General features: G+C 38.0%; 1 protein-coding gene across 1 annotated transcript in view; it reads right to left on the minus strand.

The window, feature by feature from the left end:
- The window catches only part of MICU2 (mitochondrial calcium uptake 2), a 111,967-nt gene that overhangs the window by 65,351 nt on the left and 25,514 nt on the right, over positions 1–21,102 (minus strand). Inside the window, exon 2 of the mRNA XM_054446304.1 lies at positions 8,332–8,479. Within this exon, the coding sequence (XP_054302279.1) occupies positions 8,332–8,479 (148 nt within the window). The remainder of the gene's footprint in view (positions 1–8,331; positions 8,480–21,102) is intronic.

Below are 21,102 nucleotides of genomic sequence, written 5' to 3' on the forward strand. Positions count from 1 at the left end.
ATGAAGTACATCATATGCATAAAGGATGTATTATTTGGCCTGCAAAATTACTGAATTCTTGATTTAGCTAAATGCCTTCTGATAGTTTAATTGCATTCCAATGAATAATAAAAGTGGAAACATTATAATCTTTAATCATGGTTTATTTTAGTTCTTTGAATATATTTACAATGGCTATTCTGAAGTCTTTTTCTGGTATATCTGATATCTGGTTGCAATCACAAGCAGTTTCTGTTACTGCTTTTGTCCAGTAGGGTCATATATTCCTGTTTCTTTGCATATTTCATAATATTTTGTTATAAAAACTCACATTTCAGATAATATACTGTAGCAACTCTGAGTACTATTAACAATTCCCTGCTCCCCCAGGGTTGTTACTACTATCTGCTTATTTGCTATTTGTTTAGTGCCAAGCTGGATTATTTTAATGAAGACTATCGCCCCCAGTGTTAAGCCTCTGACGTTGCTCCTCAGGGAGGCAGTTTTGGGTATGCCTTCAGTCACCCTGGGATGAGAGTAATTTGGGCAGCACTCTAGTTTTCTTTTTCTTGACCATACCAAGATGTTAAGCTCCACTAATGTGGGGTCCTTTGAAGGAATAATTTCCATTGTCAGTGTTTAATATTTGTAATGACCCAAGGAGGGCTCCTTAACAGCTGTCTCTTTCCCTAGTTCTCTTCCGCAAAGCAGCCAGCCTACAGTTTAGCCTGTTATCTTAATTGAATTTGTCAATGTCCTCCCAATTACCTTTCACCACAACCTCCACCTGTTTTTGAGTGTGGATCTTACGCTTGAACTTCTCCATTTTCTGTTGATGATGAAGTCAGTTTCTTTGGGAAGAGATAAGGAGCTATTTGTTTTACCTGTTGTCCACACCCTCCACTTCTCACCCCACAAAATCTGTGGGCTGGGGCTCTGGGGTTGGGAGTGGGACCAATGGTGTAACTTCAAGTCTTCTTGACTTGTCTCTCTCAGTGTGGAACCTGTCTTACAAGTTGAGACAAGAGCAATCAGGGTCCCAGTATTCTTAGTGGCACAAGGCCCAAGGTGGAGCCTCCATTTCACAGGTGAGGGCTGGCAGGGAGAAGGGAGATCCCACTTCTCAGCTGCACTCCCAGAACTAGCCTTAGCAACAAGTAGCTGGGGGCAAGATGAGAAATGCTGATATCTGGTTTCTCTGGGAAGAAAGCCCTCTGAATGGGTACTGAGGGGAAAGGAAACTCTCTGTTCTTGGCTGCACCAGTTTGGAATAAGTTTCCGTTCAACAAACTGCGACAGGGTAGGGAGGGAGTTCTTAGTTCAAGCATCCCAGACTCTTAGTTTTCTTATCCACTCTTAGTAGATTTTCTTAAACAGATGTTTTTTAACGTGCTATATGACTCCAAGACCACTTCCAGAAACTTTAAAGGAAGGTCTTAACATTTTTTACCAGTTTCAGTGGGAAGTGGGCCAATGGAGTTACTCATGCTGCCATGATGAAAGTCGACTGTCTAAGTTTGTTCACTTTTACTCAGTAAAATTCCATTGTGTGAATACACTGTAGCACAGTTTATTTATCCAGTCTGTTATTAATGGACAGTTGTTTCCAGCTTTTTTTGCTAATATAACACTGCTACTATAAGCATTCTTATACATATATCCCACTGCACAGGGGCAAATATTCCTGTTGCATATAGAGTGTATATATAGGAATGGGATTTGTATGTCAAAAGTTATGCTAATGTTTAATTTTATAAAACAGTTCTAAGTTGTTTTCCAAAGTAGCAGTTTTTTTCTTTTCTTTTCTTTTTTTTTTTTTTTGAGACAGAGTCTTGCTCTGTTGCCCAGGCTGAAATGCAGTGGTGAGATCTGGGCTCATGGCTCCACCTCTTCAGTTCAAGCGATTCTCCTGCTTCAGCCTCCTGAGTAGCTGGGACTACAGATGCACACCACCATGCCTGGCTAATTCTTGTATTTTTAGTAGAGACAGTGTTTCTCCATGTTGGCCAGGCTGGTCTTGACTCCTGACCTCAGGTGATCTGCCTGCCTTGGCCTCCCAAGGTGCTGGGATTACAGGGGTGAGCCACCGTGCCAAGCCCAAAGTAGTAGTTTCAATTGGCATGTCCAACTAACAGTGTATAAAAATCTTTGCTGATCTACATTCTCTTCAACTTTTGTCTTTAACAAACTTAATTGTTGCTAATCTAATATATATAAAATTATATCTTATTGTAGTCACTAATAAGGGTAAACATATTTATGTTCATTTTTTTGCATACATTTCCTCTTCTGTGAATGCCTATTTACTACTTCTGTCCCTTTTTTAAAAAAATTGTCTTTTTCTTATTGATTTGTAGTTTTCTACATATACTAAGTAGTGTCTTAAATTTTGGAAGTTTTTGGCTTACCTTTTCAATTTCTCTAAGACAACTTTTGATCAATAGAAGTTCTAATTTTAATATGGCTGAATTTTATCAATCTTTTATGTTAGTGCTTTTTGTTGCTTATTTAAGGAAGATTTCTCTAACCTAAGGAGACAGATTTTAAAATTATCTTTGAAAAATGTTCGCTTGTTTTCCATATGCATATCCAACTGCAAAGTACCATTCGTTGAACAGTCCCTCTTTTTCCACTGATTTATAATGCCACCTCTCTCACATATAAAAGTTCCCTTGTGTTTCTGGGCTCTTTATTCTGTTCCACTGGTCAGTTTGTCTATCCCTATGCCAATGCCATTTGATCTTAATTACTGAGGTTTTATAATAAAGCTCATTATTTGATAGAGTAACTTCTCCATTTTTTTCCTTCTTTCAGAGTGTCTTTGCCAGTTCAGGCCCCTTGTTTTTCCATATAAATTTTCAAATCAGCTTGTCAAAAAGCACAAACACACACACACGTGTGCATACATGTGTGAGCACACATTTACCTACTCCATTGGGATTATTGCAATTACACTGAATTTATAGATTAGGGGTTACAAACTAGGCCAACAGGCCCAATTATGCTTGTAGAAATGTCTAGGTAGCAGAATGTTCTGTAAAAATTTTCAATTTGAGTGCCTGTAACAACATCTAGACTCTAGTTAGCTATATAGCTTGTCCCACCGACTATATTATATTGACTCGATTCAAAATTATTCTTTTTCTGACTGGTCCTATAAGGTTTTAAATTTTCTACTTGGCCATCTAAACCATTCTTGCCTAGAGTTCTCTTCTAGGGACCAAATACTCTTCTGAAGATGCCAGCTTCACTTTCATTGGTTGAAAATATTTTAAAATTTCTTTTGAGATTCCTTATTTGACCCATGTGTTATTTAAAAGTGTGTCATTTAATCTCCAAATATTTTGAGATGTTTCAGCTATCTTTTTGTTACTGATTTCTAGTTTAAGTCTACTGTGGTCTAAGACCATACTTTGTATGATTTCTATTCTTGTAAATTTTTTTAAACTGTGTTTTATGATCCCAAATCTGGTCTATCTTGGTGAGTGGTTCCAGGTTAGCTTCAGAATGTATATTCTGCTATTGTTAGATGAAATATCCTATAAGTGGCAATTAGATCCAGTTACTTCGTGGTGCTGTTTTATTCAGGTATATCCTTATTGGTTTTCTGTCTGCTGAATCTGTCAATCAATGACAGAAGGCTCTTGAAATCTCCAAGTATAATAGTTTCCAAGAACACATCTGTTTCTCCTTGCAGTTCTATCAGTTTTTGCCTCATGTGCTTTGATGCCCTGTTGTTAGGTATACATACATTATAGATAGTTATGTCTTCTGGAGTACTCACCCATTAAAAAAAAATCATTATGCAATGCCTCTTTTTATTCCTGATAATTTCCCTCATTCTGAAATTTGGTTTATCTGAAACCAGTATAGCTACTCCAGCCTTCTTTTGATTAGTGTTAGCAATTACTCTATCTGTATCTTTACATTTAAAGTGGGTTTCTTATAAACCACATGCATAAAATACATATCTACAGTGACTGTTGATATATCTGGATTGATATCTGCCATATCTAACTATTGCACTTGAGTTTTGTTTCATTTTTTTGTCTTCCACTCTTTTTTTGCCTTCTCTGGTTTTAGCTGAGTATTTTATATAACTTGTTTTTCCTCTCCTCTCTTAGAATGTCAATTCTATTTATTAAAAATTTTTTTTTAGTAGTTGTCCTAAAGTTTGCAATATATATTTGCAACTAATCTAAGTCCACTTTCAAATAACACTATACCACTTCACGGGTGGTACAAGTATCTTATAAGTATTCCCAATTCCTCCCTCCTGTCCCTTATACCATTGCTGTTATACATTTCACTTATCCATACAATTTGATCATCCAATATTGTGTTGCTATTATTTTGATTAAACTGTTATCTGTTTTATCAATTTTTAAAAATGTGATTTTATATTCATGTATTCCTTTTCTATCTTAACTGTCTTCCTTACTTCATGCCAAGTTCCTGATATATCATTTTCCTTCTTTCTGAAGAACGTCTTTGAACATTTCTCGTAAGTCAGATCTACTAGTGACAAATTCTCTCAAATTTGGTTTGTCTGAGAATGTATTTCTTTTTCACTTTTGAAGGATAATTTTCACTGGATATAGAATTCTACATTGGTAAATTTTTCTTTCAAAATTTTATCCACCCTCTTCTTGCTTAAAAAGAAATATATAATTCTTACCATTGTTTTTCTACAGATAAGGTGTTTTTTCTTCTTTGGCTTCTTTCAAGATTTTTTTCTCTTTCTTTTGTTCTCTAAAATTTTTCTGACCGGGCATGGTGGCTCACACCTGTAATCCCAGCACTTTGGGAGGCCAAGGTGGGCGGATCACGAGGTCAGGAGATCGAGACCATCCTGGCTAACACGGTGAAACCCCTTTTCTACTAAAAATACAAAAAATTAGTCGGGTGTGGTGGCAGGCGCCTGTAGTCCCAGCTACTCGGGAGGCTGAGGCAGGAGAATGGCATGAACCCGGGAGGTGGAGCTTACAGTGAGCCAAGATCATGCCACTGCACTCCAGCCTGGGCTACAGAGTGAGACTTTGTCTTAAAAAAAAAAAAAAAAAAAAAAAAAATTCTGCAGTTTGAATATGATATACCTAGGCATTTATTGGTATTTATTCTGCTTGGTGTTTTTGTGAACTTCTTGAATCTATGTTAATAATTTTGACATTTGTTAATAATTTTGGAAAATTCTCAGTCATTATTATTTCAAATATTTCTTTTCCTCTTTCTTTTTTTCTTGGTGTTCCTGTTACTTATATGTTACACCTTTTGTAACTAACTCACAGTTTTTGAATATTCTGTTTTTCTCAGTCTTTTTGTTCCTCTTTGCTTTTCAAGTCGGGAAGTTTCTATTGACATATCTTCAAGCTCACTGATTCTTTTCTCAGCCAGGTCTGTTACACTGATGGGCCCAACAAATGCATTTTTTTTTTTTGAGTCAGGGTCTTGCTCTGTCACCCAGGCTGGAGTGCAGCGCTGCAATCATAGTTCACTGTAGTCTCAAACTCCTGGGCTCAAGTGATCCTCAGCCTCTGAAGTAGCTAGGACTACAGGTGTGTACCATCACACCTGGCTAATTTCAAAGGCATTCTTCATTTCTGTTATACTATTTTTGATTTTGAGCATTTCCTTTTGGTTTGTTCTAAGAATTTCTCTGCCTCTGCTTACATTACTTTAAATGCTGTGTACTTTTTCCATTGGAGCCCTTAGCATATTAATGTTATTTTAAATTCCTGGTCTGATAATTCCAAATATCTGCTATATATAAATCTGATACTGATATTTGCTTTGTCTTTTCAGATTGTGCTTCTTTTTAGCATGCCTTGTGACTTTTTTGTTCTAAGTCAGGCATGATGTATTTGGTAAAAGTTACTGAGGTAGACTGGCCTTTTATGTTTATCTGGGTAGGAATCGGTTGTGTTTACTGTTTGCTGTAGTTGTAGGTGACAGAGGCTAAAATTTCCTCTGTTGCCTTTTTTTTTCTCCCCTGTTGTCTTTTCTCTCCTTAAATAAAATCTAAGAGGTAAGTTCTTTCAGTACTGCCTTATTATTGTACAAGGGCCTGCTCTATCAATGTGGTGGTGAGGTGAAAAGGGAGGTAGGTATTGTACAGTCCTATGAACAGCTGTCAGTCTTTTAGTCAGACTGTGTGACTGTAAAGGGATGTGCCCTTCAAAAGCGGTTCTCAGTTTTTTTGTTTTTCCACTCCCTTTGGTGAGACAAGAAGGCCAGAGGGGGCTAGATTTGGGAATTTCCATCCCCCTAGGTTGGCTGGACTCCAGTAAAAAAGTTTCCTTTCTGTATAGGCCTTTGTTAAGGAGAATGAAATGCTCTGGGAGTATCTAAAAATGGCTACTTTTCCCTCCCAATGAGGGAGAGGGGAGAGCATTTTTCTTAGATCTTCACTGTGAGAACCTGGCAGAGTTCCGCAAGGTAAAACTCACAAAAGCGTATGGGCTTCTCCGTGGCTGGTTCTTCAGAAGTTGTTGTCTCTCAAGCTAGTTCACACTCAGATTCCAGCAATTAATTACCCTTTAAATATTCCTACCTGAAGCTGGCTCCAGTGGTGGGTTCTTAGTGGTTTCTGTTGGCAGTAAGCTGACTCTATGGATGTGCTTGCCTTCAGTTTCCAGCTCAAGTGTGACCTCAATTCTCTGATGAATCTAACAGGAATTCACAATGTCCAAGTGCTTTACATGTCAGAGGCTAAACTACTTTTTAAGAGAGATTTTTTTGCATATCTTTGATTACTTATATTATGAACTTACTGTATTAATGTGGGTAAATATCTTTAAGGTTTCTAATATACACAAACTTCCCCGCAAAAAAGCTGTAATAAAATAACCTAGGCCAGGAGGTTGAGACCAGCCTGGCCAACATGGTGAAACTCCGTCTCTACTAAAAATACAAGGCCGGGCGCGGTGGCTCATGCCTGTAATCCCAGCACTTTGGGAGGCCAGGGAGGGCGGATCACGAGATCAGGAGATTGAGACCATCCTGGCAAACACAGTGAAACACTGTCTCTATTAAAAAGTACAAAAAATTAGCTGGGCATGGTGGCACGTGCCTGTAATCCCAGATACTTGGGAGGCTGAGGCAGGAGAATCGCTTGAACCCCAGAAGTAGAGGTTGCAGTGAGCCAAGATCGCGCCACTGCACTCCAGCCTGGGCGACAGAGCAAGACTCTGTCTCAAAAAACAAACAAACAAACAAACAAAAACAAAAATTAGCCAGGCATGGTGTTGGGCACCTGTAATCCCAGCTACTCGGGAGGCTGAGGCAGGAAAATTGCTTGAACCCGGGAGGCGGAGGTTGCAGTGAGCTGAGATCGTGCCATTGCACTCCAGCCTGGGAGACAGAGCGAGACTCTGTCTCAAACAAACAAACAAAACCCTAAACGTATTTTTACCACCTTATATTTCTGCTCACAAACCTTCAACGCCATTCATCCCTGCCAAATACCATTCATCTGGTGGTTGGAGAGGGCCACTGAAGTCTTCTGGATAATTCAGACCTTATCTGTTTTTCAATTTCATCCCTCACTACTGCTTAAAGTAATCCTTTTGTTCCAGTGATTACTGAATTTATTGTCCCTAGAATACACCACGATCACTCATTTTGTTTTTGTTCGTCATCCCTCAATGTTTATAATGCTGTCCCATGTTCTCTCAGCCTTTTTGAATTCAATCTAAACTACTCTGACTGCTCACCTTGCTCTCACCCATTTCAGCTGCTGCATATTTATAAAGAGTATTCCAGTACACTTAGGAAGGCGTCAGAAAGCCAACAAGTTTTCACAGACTACTTCTTCAATATGGGCACAGAGGATGGGGTCAAATCCACTCTATGCAAAGTAAGGACTAATTTAGATAATAAAACTAAGAATTTCTGAAATCTGAAACAAATGCAAGTTGGCTGCTTATTAAATAAAATCATGTAATTATAGTTTTTCAACTTCTTGTTTCTCATTTTTTTCAGGATTTTCTACCTGTGACATCATGACTGCATTAAGCAGCTCTCCTAACTTCTCAAATCTAGTTTCATTTTTTTTTTTTTGGCCCAATTTATAACATGGACAAAGTAATTACTAATGACATATTTAGTAGCAATTAAAACAAACTATTTTTCATGTCTCTTTAGAGAAACATATATACAAAACAACAATTTCTAAGATAAATATAAAAGTATAAGTAGTGTCACAAGAAATGAAAAGTCTAAATAAGCAAATGCATGGTACAAAGATGATAATTAAAATGAAGAAAAGCTGTTATCAATCCTGAAAAACAGGTTTTTCAGCCCTAAAGTTTGATTTTTTTAATTTAAAAAAAAAAAAAAAAAGACCCAACTCACGTTCCATTTGCTCAAACATCACTGAGAAAAGGAAGTCTCGTGGTGTCATATAATATTCTCCTTCATGTTCGAGTGAAGAAAACTGCATGAAGCGCTGCTTACGAAGAGACGGTTTCCCAATACATATTATTCCATGTTCAACATTTTTCTAAAAGAAAAATAAATTGCAATTTAAGATTTTTTCAGTATTATTCCCAGTCACTTCTAGGACACTCTTTAAAAAGTAATTTTCATGCTTGGATCTGACAATCCCCAAACTTTTAAAATCATTCATTTAACAAATATTAACTGAGTGCCTACTTTGCACTGAAGATACAACAGTGAATAAGACTAACTTGAGGGAAGCGACATTCCAAAAAGGGAGAATGGCAATTAATGAATAAATGTATAAAATAATGTAAAACGGTAAGAAGTACTACAAAGAAATATAAAGCAGGATAAGAAAGGGATAAGGTGGTGATACCTTAAGATAGTCAGAGAAGGTCTTTCTAAAGAGGTAACATTTAGAGAGACTAAACGAGGTGGAGTTAGTGTGTCCTGGGGTGCGGGGGGGTCTCTGGAAGAAAAGCATTCTAAGCAAGCACAAAGTCCATGAGGTGGGAACAAGCTTGGTGTGGTCAAGGAACAGCAGAAAGGCCACGTTACCAGAGTGACTGAGGAAAGAAGAGAGTGGCAGAAGAGTCAGGAGGGCAACAGAACATGTAAAGTTGTGCTTTCATAAAGATAAAATATATCATATTAGATAAATAGCTTTGCTTTCAGAAATGTGAACCATGGGTAGAAAGAGTTAGAAGAAGAAGGATGGGTAAAATATTGCAGAATATATAGGAATATAGTGGAAGAGTCTGCACCTCAGGCAGTAGGACTTAGACCTTGACTAAGTGCTAATGAATAGAGTATTGAAATCTTTATAAAGAACTTTTCGTTGAGCATTTCTATGTATTAGGCACTGTACTAATCAAGTATTCACATAGATTATTTAGTTAATCCTCACAATAACTTTGAGCAGTAGATACAGAAACTGAAAAGTAAGTGGCAGAGGGAGGCTAAAAAGCTAGGTCTGACTCAAAGGGTTTTAATCTCTTAACTACCACACTATCCTCCTACACATGACTGGGCATTGTGAACTAGGGAGACTGGAGCAAGATGACACAGCAGTTAACAGACACCTATGTCAATGCACAAATCTTGATACAAGAACATATTATCTGTGAAATCCAATAGCAGGCTTTCATCCTGGATTGCTTTCCTGAGACACTGCTCTAACCTGGACCACAGTATCCTTCCTGGACATATCACCTTCTTTTCACACTTAATACTGATTCTATAATACTCTCTGACACACAGGCAATGTTCAGTGACTGCTGACTTGAATTGAAATGGGAAAAACATGAATTCCAGTTGCTTAAATCTCTCTTAATTCAAAGCTGTCAACCCCTTCTTTTGGCTGATTTCAGTTCTCTGACCAGTATTAATTCTCTCTCTTAATTCGACAACAGGCTTCCCTGAGCAGCTAGTTTTACACCTCTTTTGTGTTGTCAGTGTCTACCAGAATATTGCACGTGTAGAGAATATCAATAATATTGTAATGATCTGTACCCTCACCTCCCCTATGCCTTTCCTTTTCTTTTCCCTTAAATGACTACTACAAAAATAACTCAAGGGGAATGTTTTAATTATATAAGTCCACACTTACCATCCCAGTAATCAGAAAACTAAATTTTATTGATACTTTCTGAACATTTTAAACGTGAGGCAAATATATGTTTTCAACTAACAACTTAATGCTTTTTGTAAAAATAAACAAACTCTTCTTTCCAAACCTCAACCAACCAAAAAAGGTCAGCTACTCGTTTATCCCTGTCCTCTACTGGTCCCATAACAAGATAGGCCATTAACTCTATGTTTCTTCTGATTTCCTTTATCTTGTAGCAATCTTATTCTTTCCTGGTCCTAACTAATATCAAATCTCATCAAGAAGTAAAAACACTAACCTCCCACTCTCTTACAGCAAGACATGAAAACTATTTTCAAAGAAATTCTGTTTTTTTTCCTTCTAGGAGGTTTAGACCCCACAAACTCCTCTATCTTATGGTTACCATTTTTATATGCTTATACATGCCTATAAGTCATACAGGATAACATTTTTGAAGAGGCTTGAGTCAGTTATTCAGGGAAGTGCCATCTTACTGAGTTGAAAGGTTGAGTGAACTGTCATTTCTTTGAATTTTGGGTAAATATCCACTGTAGTGAACAAGAAAAGGTAGAGGAATTGAAACTAAAGCTTGCTTTCTTTCAGAGGTTGATGTCCGAGCTTGAGGCTGTCATTGAATTGCAGACCACGAATTTAGAAGGTCACTTATATAAAAATGACCTCTGAATTTGTCCGACTGCCATGACTCTACCAGTACATGGTGAGGTATAAAACCTTCCAACAACCCTATCAACATCCCCCCAATTCATTTTGGTATAGTAGCTTTTCCATAGTCTAAATACACCTATTCTACTACCCCCAAACATTTCAACTCCCACCGTCAGCACTAATAACGTCTCTCCTTTTCCTAATCCTTTCCACCTACCTCTCACGCTCCGCTTATAGAGTACAAAACTATCATCTGGAGGTCATCACCACGGCAGATTGTAATCCTACCATTTTCCTTAGGAAATATGCAGAGGAAGCCCCCAAGTCACCATCTCCTACTATTAGAGTCTTTCTGTTCATCCTAAGCCCCACCTTCTCTGAAGAAAACACTGAATTGAGCATTTACTAATTTGAGGAGACTCTAGGAAGAGACAGAACACATAAGAATCAAGGGGGCAACTCTGTAGTATTACAATATACTGCAGTATTATATATTAATATATAATACTCTGTATTATAGTATCTAATGTTTATTAAGTATGTAGTATATGCAGAGCAGGGTGCTAATATCTTTACACACATGTTCTTACTCAATCTCCACAATGACCTTAATAGTAGACACCATTTTTGTCATCTTCGTTTTACCAAAAAAAAAAAAACAAAGCAAAACACTTACGGCTTGTGAAAGTTAACCAGCTTGCCTAGATTGTAAGTGATAGCACAGGCAGTATGACATCAACCCCACTGTCTCAACCACGATCCTATACTAGCTCCTGTTAGAATAATATAAATTAGGAAAATAGAAAAAGCAGTGTGGGTAATGGTAGTTGACAAAGTTTTTATGAAAACAGGATTTAAGCTAAACTTCAGAGAATAAATAACAAAGAACAGAACTAGAATTAGTCATCCTTTAGTCCCTGGGCTAACTGTTGTCCATTTCCTAAATGGTATGTATTACTTCTCTAGTTCAATCAAATTTAAAGTAAGCAGGATGCACTGAATGTGTTTCTTTGCTACAACAAAATTTATGGAAAGGAAAAAAAAAATTGTTCTGAAATTACCAGAGCCTTTCTAATTCCAAGTTGATGAACCAACATAGTTTTTTTAGGTCATCTTTATTACACAGTAGTAGAATTTTAAAAGTACATTTTAAAGGATCACTAATATAATCAATGTGCATTCTATATTTATGCTTGTTTCATAGAATTTGGAAGATTAATTTGCCAATGCCATTTTTAACCTTTTATTCATCTGTCAGGCATAGCTTGCTTTACTTCATTTTTATAAAAATTCTGATCAAATCTCAGACTTACTTGATAGATTTAATGGTTAAGAATGTAATAACCACAATATTGTTCCCAAGAAGAAAAAAGGTGCCTTATTATATCATTTCCACGAATGCACTGTAATAAAAGACAAGTTGTCTGTTTTTTGTCTATTTTGTCAACTAAACTCTTGAAGCATAAATTTCATCTTTGTTTCACTGTACTGTGCAAAGCATTTGGCCTGGTGCCTTAGACATACTGGGACTATAACTGACATATGACATAGAATTTTAAGAGTTAAAAGGGACTTAGAGATCATCTAGTCCAACACTTCTGTCTGAAGGACCAGAAGTCATGTCTTCTGAGTTCCATACCATGTTTGGTTAACTAGTTTGCTTATTAACTACTTCAGGTAAATGTTGGGAACAAGTGGCTAAGGTCCAAATGCTGCTAATTTATAGCCTAGGGAAATGCATGCCAAATTATCCCTTATTGATAACTTTGAACAACTAAAAACATAGTTCACAATAAGCCTTTGGCAGAAAATGTAAACTATTTCTTAATCTGTTCTTTTCCTTTCTTTGTTCACTTCTTCCTTCCATCTGTGTGCTTTTCCTGGTAACATGTGTATGTGCTCTCTCTCTTCCCAGTTTTGTTTCTCTTCCCTCTTAGGTTTCAGGTTGCTTTTTTTTTGTTGCTGCTATTTTCATGTTCCCTGAACTAACCACGTTGCTTCGGGTACTCATTTACTTTAACCTCTGTTATCTCTTTTTCACTGTGGCATATTCGTGGTAGGTTAGGCTTGGTAAACTGAGCTAAGGCAAGGAAAACGGCTTGTAGACTTAAGTAACACAGTTAGAATATCAGTTTGGATGGGGAGGATAAGGAGTAATAATAAACGTCAAGATACCAAAGTTATTTGAGACCAGCCTGAGCAATGTAGTGAGACCCTGTCTCTACAAAAATAATAGAAATTAAAATTTTTTAAAAAATCAATATTCGGCTGGGCACGGTGGCTCACGCCTGTAATCCCAGCACTTTGGGAGGCCGAAATGGGCAGATCACGAGGTCAGGAGATTGAGGCCATCCTGGCTAACACAGTGAAACCCCGTCTCTACAAAAAATACAAAAAAATTAGCCAGGTGTGGTGGCAGGCGCCTGTAGTCACAGCTACTCGGGAGGCTGAGGCAGGAGAACGGCGTGAACCCAGGAGGTGGAGCTTGCAGTGAGCCAAGATCGTGTCACTGCACTCCAGCTTGGGCGACAGAGCAAGACTCCGTCTCAAAAGGGGAAAAAAAAGAAAGGCATTACAGAGTAGGAGATATTTAAACTGGATCTTAAAGGATGAGCAGGAGTTTGCCAAGACAGGGAACAATAGTAGAGCAAGCTATACTAAAGCTGGCTCTGACAGTTGGGGAGCCAGATTCATGATGTAGAGGGTCTTTGAGCTATGTGACAAAAAATGGACAGAGGAAAGTAATAGCAGCCATACAATACTGCAAAGATCATCATGAATTTTGACATTTTGTTTTGTTAATCTATAAAATAGCCACCAAATATGTAAGACACTGGAGCCTATATGGAAATTTGGAATTGGATATCTGATACCATGATTCAGCACTCTTAATCTACCTATCAATCTAATAAACTTAGTTAGTTTCGAAACCCTGCCATATTAAAAACATTAAATTATAAGTGCTAGATTAAAGTACACTAATGGTAGAAGGGAGATCTAACAGCCTGACAGTAAGGCAGGAGAGAAAAATAATACAAAACAGTGACAAGTGAAATGAGTGACTGTGGCATAAGTTTTAATCATTGAGGTTTATTAAACCAGCTGTAGGCCGTGTCCGGGAAAAACATACGCTACAAACATATGTGTGGCTGTTTTTCTGGAGGTTTTCATGAGTTTTAGTATTTATCATTTCCTAAAATGAGGGAGGGCATGTAGGAAGAGAGGCAGGTAGGGGTAAGGTGAATGGTTACATTCCTGTGAGACTTCGGTTAGTGCCAAGTGAATCTACATTTTACAGAAGATAAGGTGAGTGGAGAGAAAGGGAGCAGTCGTTTTCTCTTTGTACTTCCCCTGGGGAGATACATTTGTAATTCACATTATCAGTGTAGAATTTAACAGACTTTACTTTTAGGAGCTAGACTTAGACTGTACACCTAAAGTTATAATTGGCATGTCCTTGTTTATGGGAGGCTAGCAAAGAATTTACTTATGAATAGTCTGTGGGGTAGCCCTTCCCACATGCCTAAGGCTTTTTTCCTTTCCAGGAGGACCTCGCTAAAGTATACTGTTGCATGATTCAGCCTCCAGGCTTAAGTTTGGGGGTCCTGGGATTTTAAATTTTTCTTTATAGTAGACATAGCTGCAATTGCCTGGACCAATCAATGTTATTACAACCAATCAACAGGCCCAGGTCTAAACATGGTGATGATTTTCTGTCCAGAGTAATTTATTATTAGGGAATATCAGAATGTAGAAAAACGTTTTAGCTGTTTTTAATGTAAATAATACAAAAAAAAAGTTTTCCTGCTTACACGGGTAATTTTAGTTACCTGGAAGATTCACATACACTACATGCCTCATACTCCACTAATGCCATATAAATTCAACATTACTGTCTGATTTTACTATATATTCAAAGTACTTTGTAGAATGTATGTTATATAAAAATACCAGGGCTGTATCTACATAAACTGAAAATAGAGCTGTGAGTGGAAACGTAATGTCTTTCAGAAAAATAAAGGTAGACAGTTTGGGGTTGTCAAATACTGTTACATGTCAAATTATACCACATGATGCAAATGCTTTCACCTTTCTAATAACGTTAACATACACTTTTTTATTTTTATTTTTATTTTTTTTTGAGATGGAGTCTCACTCTGTCGTCCAGGCTGGAGTGCAGTGGTGCGATCTCGGCTCACTGCAAGCTCCGCCTCCTGGGTTCATGCCATTTCTCCTGCCTCAGCCTCCCGAGTAGCTGGGACTACAGGTGCCCGCCACCACGCCTGGCTAATTTTTTGTATTTTTAGCAGGGACGGGGTTTCATTGTCTTAGCCAGGATGGTCTTGATCTCCTGAGCTCGTGATCCACCCACCTCGACCTCCCAAAGTGCTGGGATTACAGGCATGAGCCACTGCGCCCGGCCTGCTGCCATCTTACGTTTAAGCATACTAAGTATGAACAATCCTAGAGGACCTCAGGGGAAACTGATCCGTTTTAGTTTCTCAGAAAATGTAAATAATGTTAGAACCATAATGCCTTGACTGCTGGATTCAACCTTTTAAAAACTGTTGTCCAAGGAGTTAATAATTAAAAAAAAAAAAAGACACAGTAGAGGATTAGACATAATTAAGATTATTCTGAAAAGGCACACATTGCCTTCATATATTATGTGGAGAAATAAAAGCAGTACAAGGCGGGTAACAGCACTGCTACTATTCAACCTGCAAAACTGGAGAGAATTTTTTGTCCCTCCTCACCTCAAACTGCTTATTGTAGTTAAACACAATATTCCAGAAGGAGTGGAATAAAAAATATTAATCTTAACCTTCATTTGAAAGAGATTTCCTAAGTTGCTTCTACAAACCTACTCGGTTGGCAGTGTATACAGTTACATATAAATAACCAATGGACTGGCAGGAGAAGCAGCTGCCTGAGGAACTAGCTGGTCAGGAAGAGAGGAAGGGTATGGAATGCAGTGGTGGAGATCAAAGAGCTGCTGAGGGCCTGTTCGTGGCTGTTATCCTATCCCTACCCGAGATGCAACTTACAGTCTTCTGAGGTGGAAAGTGGTGGGAGTGGAGGGATGGATTCCTTCTATTGCCATGATTTGCTTCTCAAACCTGCATCTACTACTAAATATATGGAAAAAGAGGAGCAGAAGAAATGCTGGGATTTGAGGCTATACTGAACACATGAAAACCATCCACATGGTTCTAGTTATATATAAAATGCTCCATGGATTTCAAGGATTACTTGTAATGCAGTAAAAAATGTGACAAAGGAATTAAGAGCAATGAGTGATGTGAACTGGATAAAAGAGATCTTTGAAAGCTGATGACTCCTGTTAAAACATTTCACTAGTTTATTGCCTTTAAAGCAACAGGTGCTTCACCACTCTGTCTCTACTTTTTATCCATGAAGTGACATATTGGAAAAAGTTAGTTCTCTGTTCTTTGTTTAACATTCTTTGGTCTCCACATTTCTCAGGAAGAAAGTGGGAAAAGAAAGGGCCTTCGCTATGGCTTTCAATATATATATACATGGCATTAGACAAAATATAGTGAGACCTATTTGTTTGGGGCCCTTATTTTGGAATTTGTAATAATCTGGATAAAATATAAAATTACTCTGTTGTCTTTGAACTTTCTGTGGTGTAACTGGATGACTATCTTTCCTTCTTAAAGAAACTTTACAATCAGAAATTTTCATTTCATTAGACACAACTTTTCCATTTTGTTCTGAATTAGGGAGATTTTATTGCATATGAAACAAAATACTGCCAGACTAAGTTAAAAATATTCACTGCATAAGCTATGCCTCACAATACATTCTACAAAATGAAAATCAATGAGACAACTGTCATTCCTGGGAAACCTGGAAGCTCTGGGAACTACTCTCTCTGGCTTCTGAAATATCGTCTGATCTATGATGGTCTAGTCTAGACTTTGTCCCAAAGACTGGAAGAAAGCTAGCATGGCTTTTTTTAGATGAGGATGGTAAAATGAAATGGCATATGCTTACACACACAGACATACATACACACATAATTTTTTTTTAACCCCATAGATTTCTATCTGGAGAACAGTGGCCACTATCAGGGGATGCTGATGAGTAAAGAAACAAGCATCTTCTCTTTCAGTGCTTTCTCTTTCCTGATTAAATAACTGAACAGAATACTCATTTTTGCTTCTTCCATAATTACCTTCCAAGAGGTACACCATAACTACATATATTTCTGTTTCTATTTGAAACAAAAAGTTTAAACTAGGTTTCGAATGATTAAAAAAAAAAAAAAAAAAGACTAGGCGGAGTAGGGTGGCTCATGCCTGTAATCCCAGCATGTTGGAAGGCCAAAGCGGGAGGATCCCTTGAGCCCAAGAGTTCGGGACCAGCCTGGGCAACACGGCGAGACATCATATCTACAAAAAAACACACAAATTAGCTAGGCATGGTGGCTCACACCTGTGGTCCCAGCTACTTGGGAGGCTGAGGTGGAGGTGGGAGGATCGCTTGAGCCTCGGAGGTCAAGGCTCCAGTGAGCCAAGATCGCACCACTGCACTTCAGCCTGAGCGACAGAGTGAGACTCTGTCTCAAAAAATCAAAAAAAAGGCTAGAGCCTTAATTTAAAATCTCAATACTCCCACCAAGGTATCATCAATATCATTTATTGCAACTATAACTAAATAACATTTTTCTTAAGAATTGAATGAGCTACTTTAGTTTATTTTCCTCCACAGGAGAAGGTAAAATACTACTTGTGAACTCTTTCTACAACTATTCAACATTATCAATTTATTTAATAAACCTGTCTCCCATGACCAAACATCTTACAGAGATAAAATGGTGGGTGAAGAGGCACTCACTCCCTAGTGGGGAAGGCATAATAGAAGGTGATGTTAGAGCAGAAGTAGGAAAGGAACAACAAGCATTTAGCAAATGTGAATGTTCCACAAGGATAAATTTAAGTATTTTTCACACATTATTTCTCAACCATGACATTTTGATTTCTTACTTTTCACAATGAGATATGCAACAGACTAACATTTTTCAGTGTTATATAATTAAATTGGAATAGAAAACTAGCAACAGGTCTGGTATCTTGATTTATCTTGACTGTGATCTCTTTTTTTTTTGGGCAGCTGAGAAGTAGATGCAGAGCAGTAACAAGGAACTTCTGTGATATAAGCTCTAATTTCAGGAATCTTATGTACCCATGCAAAAAGGCTTCCTGGAAACTGAGAACTTCAAGTAAGTGGTGCTATCGGGGGGCTGAGTCATAAACAGAGGCTACCACTAGGGATAACAACATTTAGGATATTATATCCTATAATATATGACACAGTATGAAGCAAAGAGGAGATGGATTAAAGGATCCCTCTCTTCTTCTATCCCTTCTTGGGGAACAGCTGCAGTCTGTAGCTGTATTTTACAGTTTGTGACTGCAGTAGGAAAGTGATTCATTCATATAGTATTTTGCCCTGCTCCCTCATTTTCTGTGACCCACTCAGACTTCCATACCCCAGTCCTCAGCAAATGGCTGTCACCTCCATGTGCTTCCCCAGCTTACAGGAAACTGACAGTGAGGATTCTTAAAGCTCATGGCTGAATACTGACTGATAGCAGTTTGCCTCTCTATCACCAAATCTCTCATGCCCACCCCCCAACCCTATACAAAATTTGCTTAAATACTGGAATTATTTTTTAAAAAGCCCTGCAATGTATGTTGACTGCATACAAATAGATTTTTTTGAGACAGAGTTTTGCTCTACAAATAGAAATTTTATCCAAAACAAAAATAGAACAAAAAATTTTAAAACTTTCAGGTAAATGGAATAACGAAGGTTTGAATTCAGGAGCAGATTTGCAATTTCTTACTTAAAAAATTATATTTCTTTTAAAAAATTCCATTGACATTTTTTCTGAATTGGTCTTTGTACAATTCAGAAAACAAAACAAAACATGTGTAAAACAAATACAGTACTAGCTCTCTTCAATGTCAATCTCAGTTTTGATCACTGTTAACAAGATTTTCCTAAAACAGATTTGACTTGCTGGGGTGTCCTTAGAGCTTGAGCATTCACTTGACTGACTTACATTAACTTGAGTAAACCTTTCCAAAAGACAGATTAAATAACCACTTACTTGCCTCTAATTAAAACACCTTACAAAGCTAAGCAGGTAATATAGCCTCCCTTTTTAATTTGGCTAACTTACCTGTTAAGAATTAATTTTGGGCTGAGCTTGGTGGCTCATGTCTGTAATCCCAGGACTTTGGGAGGCTGAGGGAAAAGGATCACTTCAGGCCAGGAGTTGTAGACCAGCCTGGGCAACACAGCAAGACCCTGTTTCTACAAAAATTTAACAAATAAAAAAATTACCCAGATGAGGCCGGGTGTGGCGGCTCACGCCTGTAATCCCAGCACTCTGGGAGGCTGATGTGGGTGGATCACAAGGTGAGGCGTTCAAGACCAGTGGCCAACATGGTGAAACCCTGTCTCTACAAAAATACAAAAAAATTAGCTAGGTGTGGTGGCATGCACCTGTAATCCCAGCTACTTGGGAGGCTGAGGCAGAAGAATTGCTTGAACCTGGGAGACAGAGGTTGCAGTGAGCCAGGATCATGCCATTGCACTCCAGCCTGGGTGACAGAGCGAGACTCCGTCTCAAAAAATAAAAAAATAAAAATTACCCAGATGTGGTGGCTCACACCTATAGTCCTAGCTACTGAGGAGGCTGAGGCAGGAGGATCACTTGAGCTCATGAGTTCAAGGTAACCAGGAGCTATAATTGTGCCACTGCGCTCCAACCTGGGTGACAGATTTTGTCTCCAAAAAAAAAATTAAAATAATAATAGTAATAAATTAAAAGAAAAAAAATTCCAGTAGTTATCTCCTCTAGGAGTCCTTCCAGAAGTACCTATTTTGGGTTAGGTGTCCTCCCTTGTGGGCATATAGAACCCTGAGTAAGTTTTTATCAAAGCCGTAGTAACCCTGCACTGGAATTGCCTGTTTACTACATTGAAAGTCCTCAAGAATAGAAAGTATCTTTTTCATTCTGTATCCCCAGTGCCTAGTGCATGGCTAACATGATAACATTCATGGGTTTTTATGAATGGGAATCAATTCCAAACTCAAAGTGTGTACTTAAAAAATAATTTTAGAGCTGGGCTTAGTGGCCCACGCCTGTAATCCCAGCACTTTGGGAGGCTGAGGCAGGAAGACTACTCTAGCCCAGGAGTTTGAGACTAGTCTAGGGAACACAGGGAGACCCTATCTTTACAAAATATTTAAAAAATTAACTCAGGCATGGTAGCACATGCCCGTGGTCCCAGCTACTCAGGAGGCTGAAGTGGGAGGATCACTTGAGCCTGCGAGGTTGAGACTACAGTAAACCAGTGAGCCATGATTGTGCCACTGGACTCCAGTCTAGGTGACAGAGTGAGACCACATCTCAAAAAAAAAAAATATTTTAGTCTGTGAACCAATATGCAAAAGTGGGTTATGCTGATGTATTTTAAAGCCTTATTAATAATTTACTGAAATATCTTCAGATAACCAGGTATATACTCTGCTATGTGCAACCTCACTAAAGATATACACAAATAGGGGCCCTTTAGTTTCCCTTTAACTGTACATTACTGCATATTGCTAATTACTTTAGATTTTAAAAATGCCTTTGTAACAAGAGGAAAGAGGTAAAGCCATTGACAGGTGGTGGCAATGTTAACTGTACCAAAGGATACTGCCTTATTTTTTGCTTAGCATAGAAATCATGGAATCTCAGAAACAGAATGCTCTGAAACTGGATTACACCAGCTGCTTCACATTCTCCTTCTGTAAATCTGAATGAATGACTTGATGGATTTCAGGCCTTATACCATGGCTGATTAAGGTTTTAGTGGAGTTTTTCAGCTTCATCTTGGAGTACGTTAACAGACTGTAATGAGATATTTCTAAGAAAAAATTCTGCTAATAAAATGTACATATAGGAAATGAGCAGAGAATGAGCCAGATATTATACCAAAACAGGTAGTTTACTAGCAAAGGTACTAAGATACATGCAATTCATATTTCTGTTCTTGTTTATAAATTAAATCACCAGTAAATAAACATATAAATTGCACAATACAAAAATAAAGTAATACAGATATGATTATATAATATTCTGGCAAATTAATGCAAAGCTCTTTTTCTTTTTTTTTTGAGATGGAGTTTCATTCTTGTCGCCTAGACTGGAGTGCAATGGTGCAACCTTGGCTCACTGCGACCTCTGCCTCGTGGGTTCAAGAGATTCTCCTGCCTCAGCCTCCTGAGTAGCTAGGATTACAGTCTCCCGCCACCACGCCGAGCTAATTTTTTGTATTTTTAGTAGAGAAGGGGTTTCACTATGTTGGCCAGGCTGGTCTTGA

The sequence above is a fragment of the Pongo pygmaeus genome, chromosome 14 (genome assembly GCF_028885625.2).
Source record: "Pongo pygmaeus isolate AG05252 chromosome 14, NHGRI_mPonPyg2-v2.0_pri, whole genome shotgun sequence".
NCBI classification, from domain to species: Eukaryota; Metazoa; Chordata; class Mammalia; order Primates; family Hominidae; genus Pongo; species Pongo pygmaeus.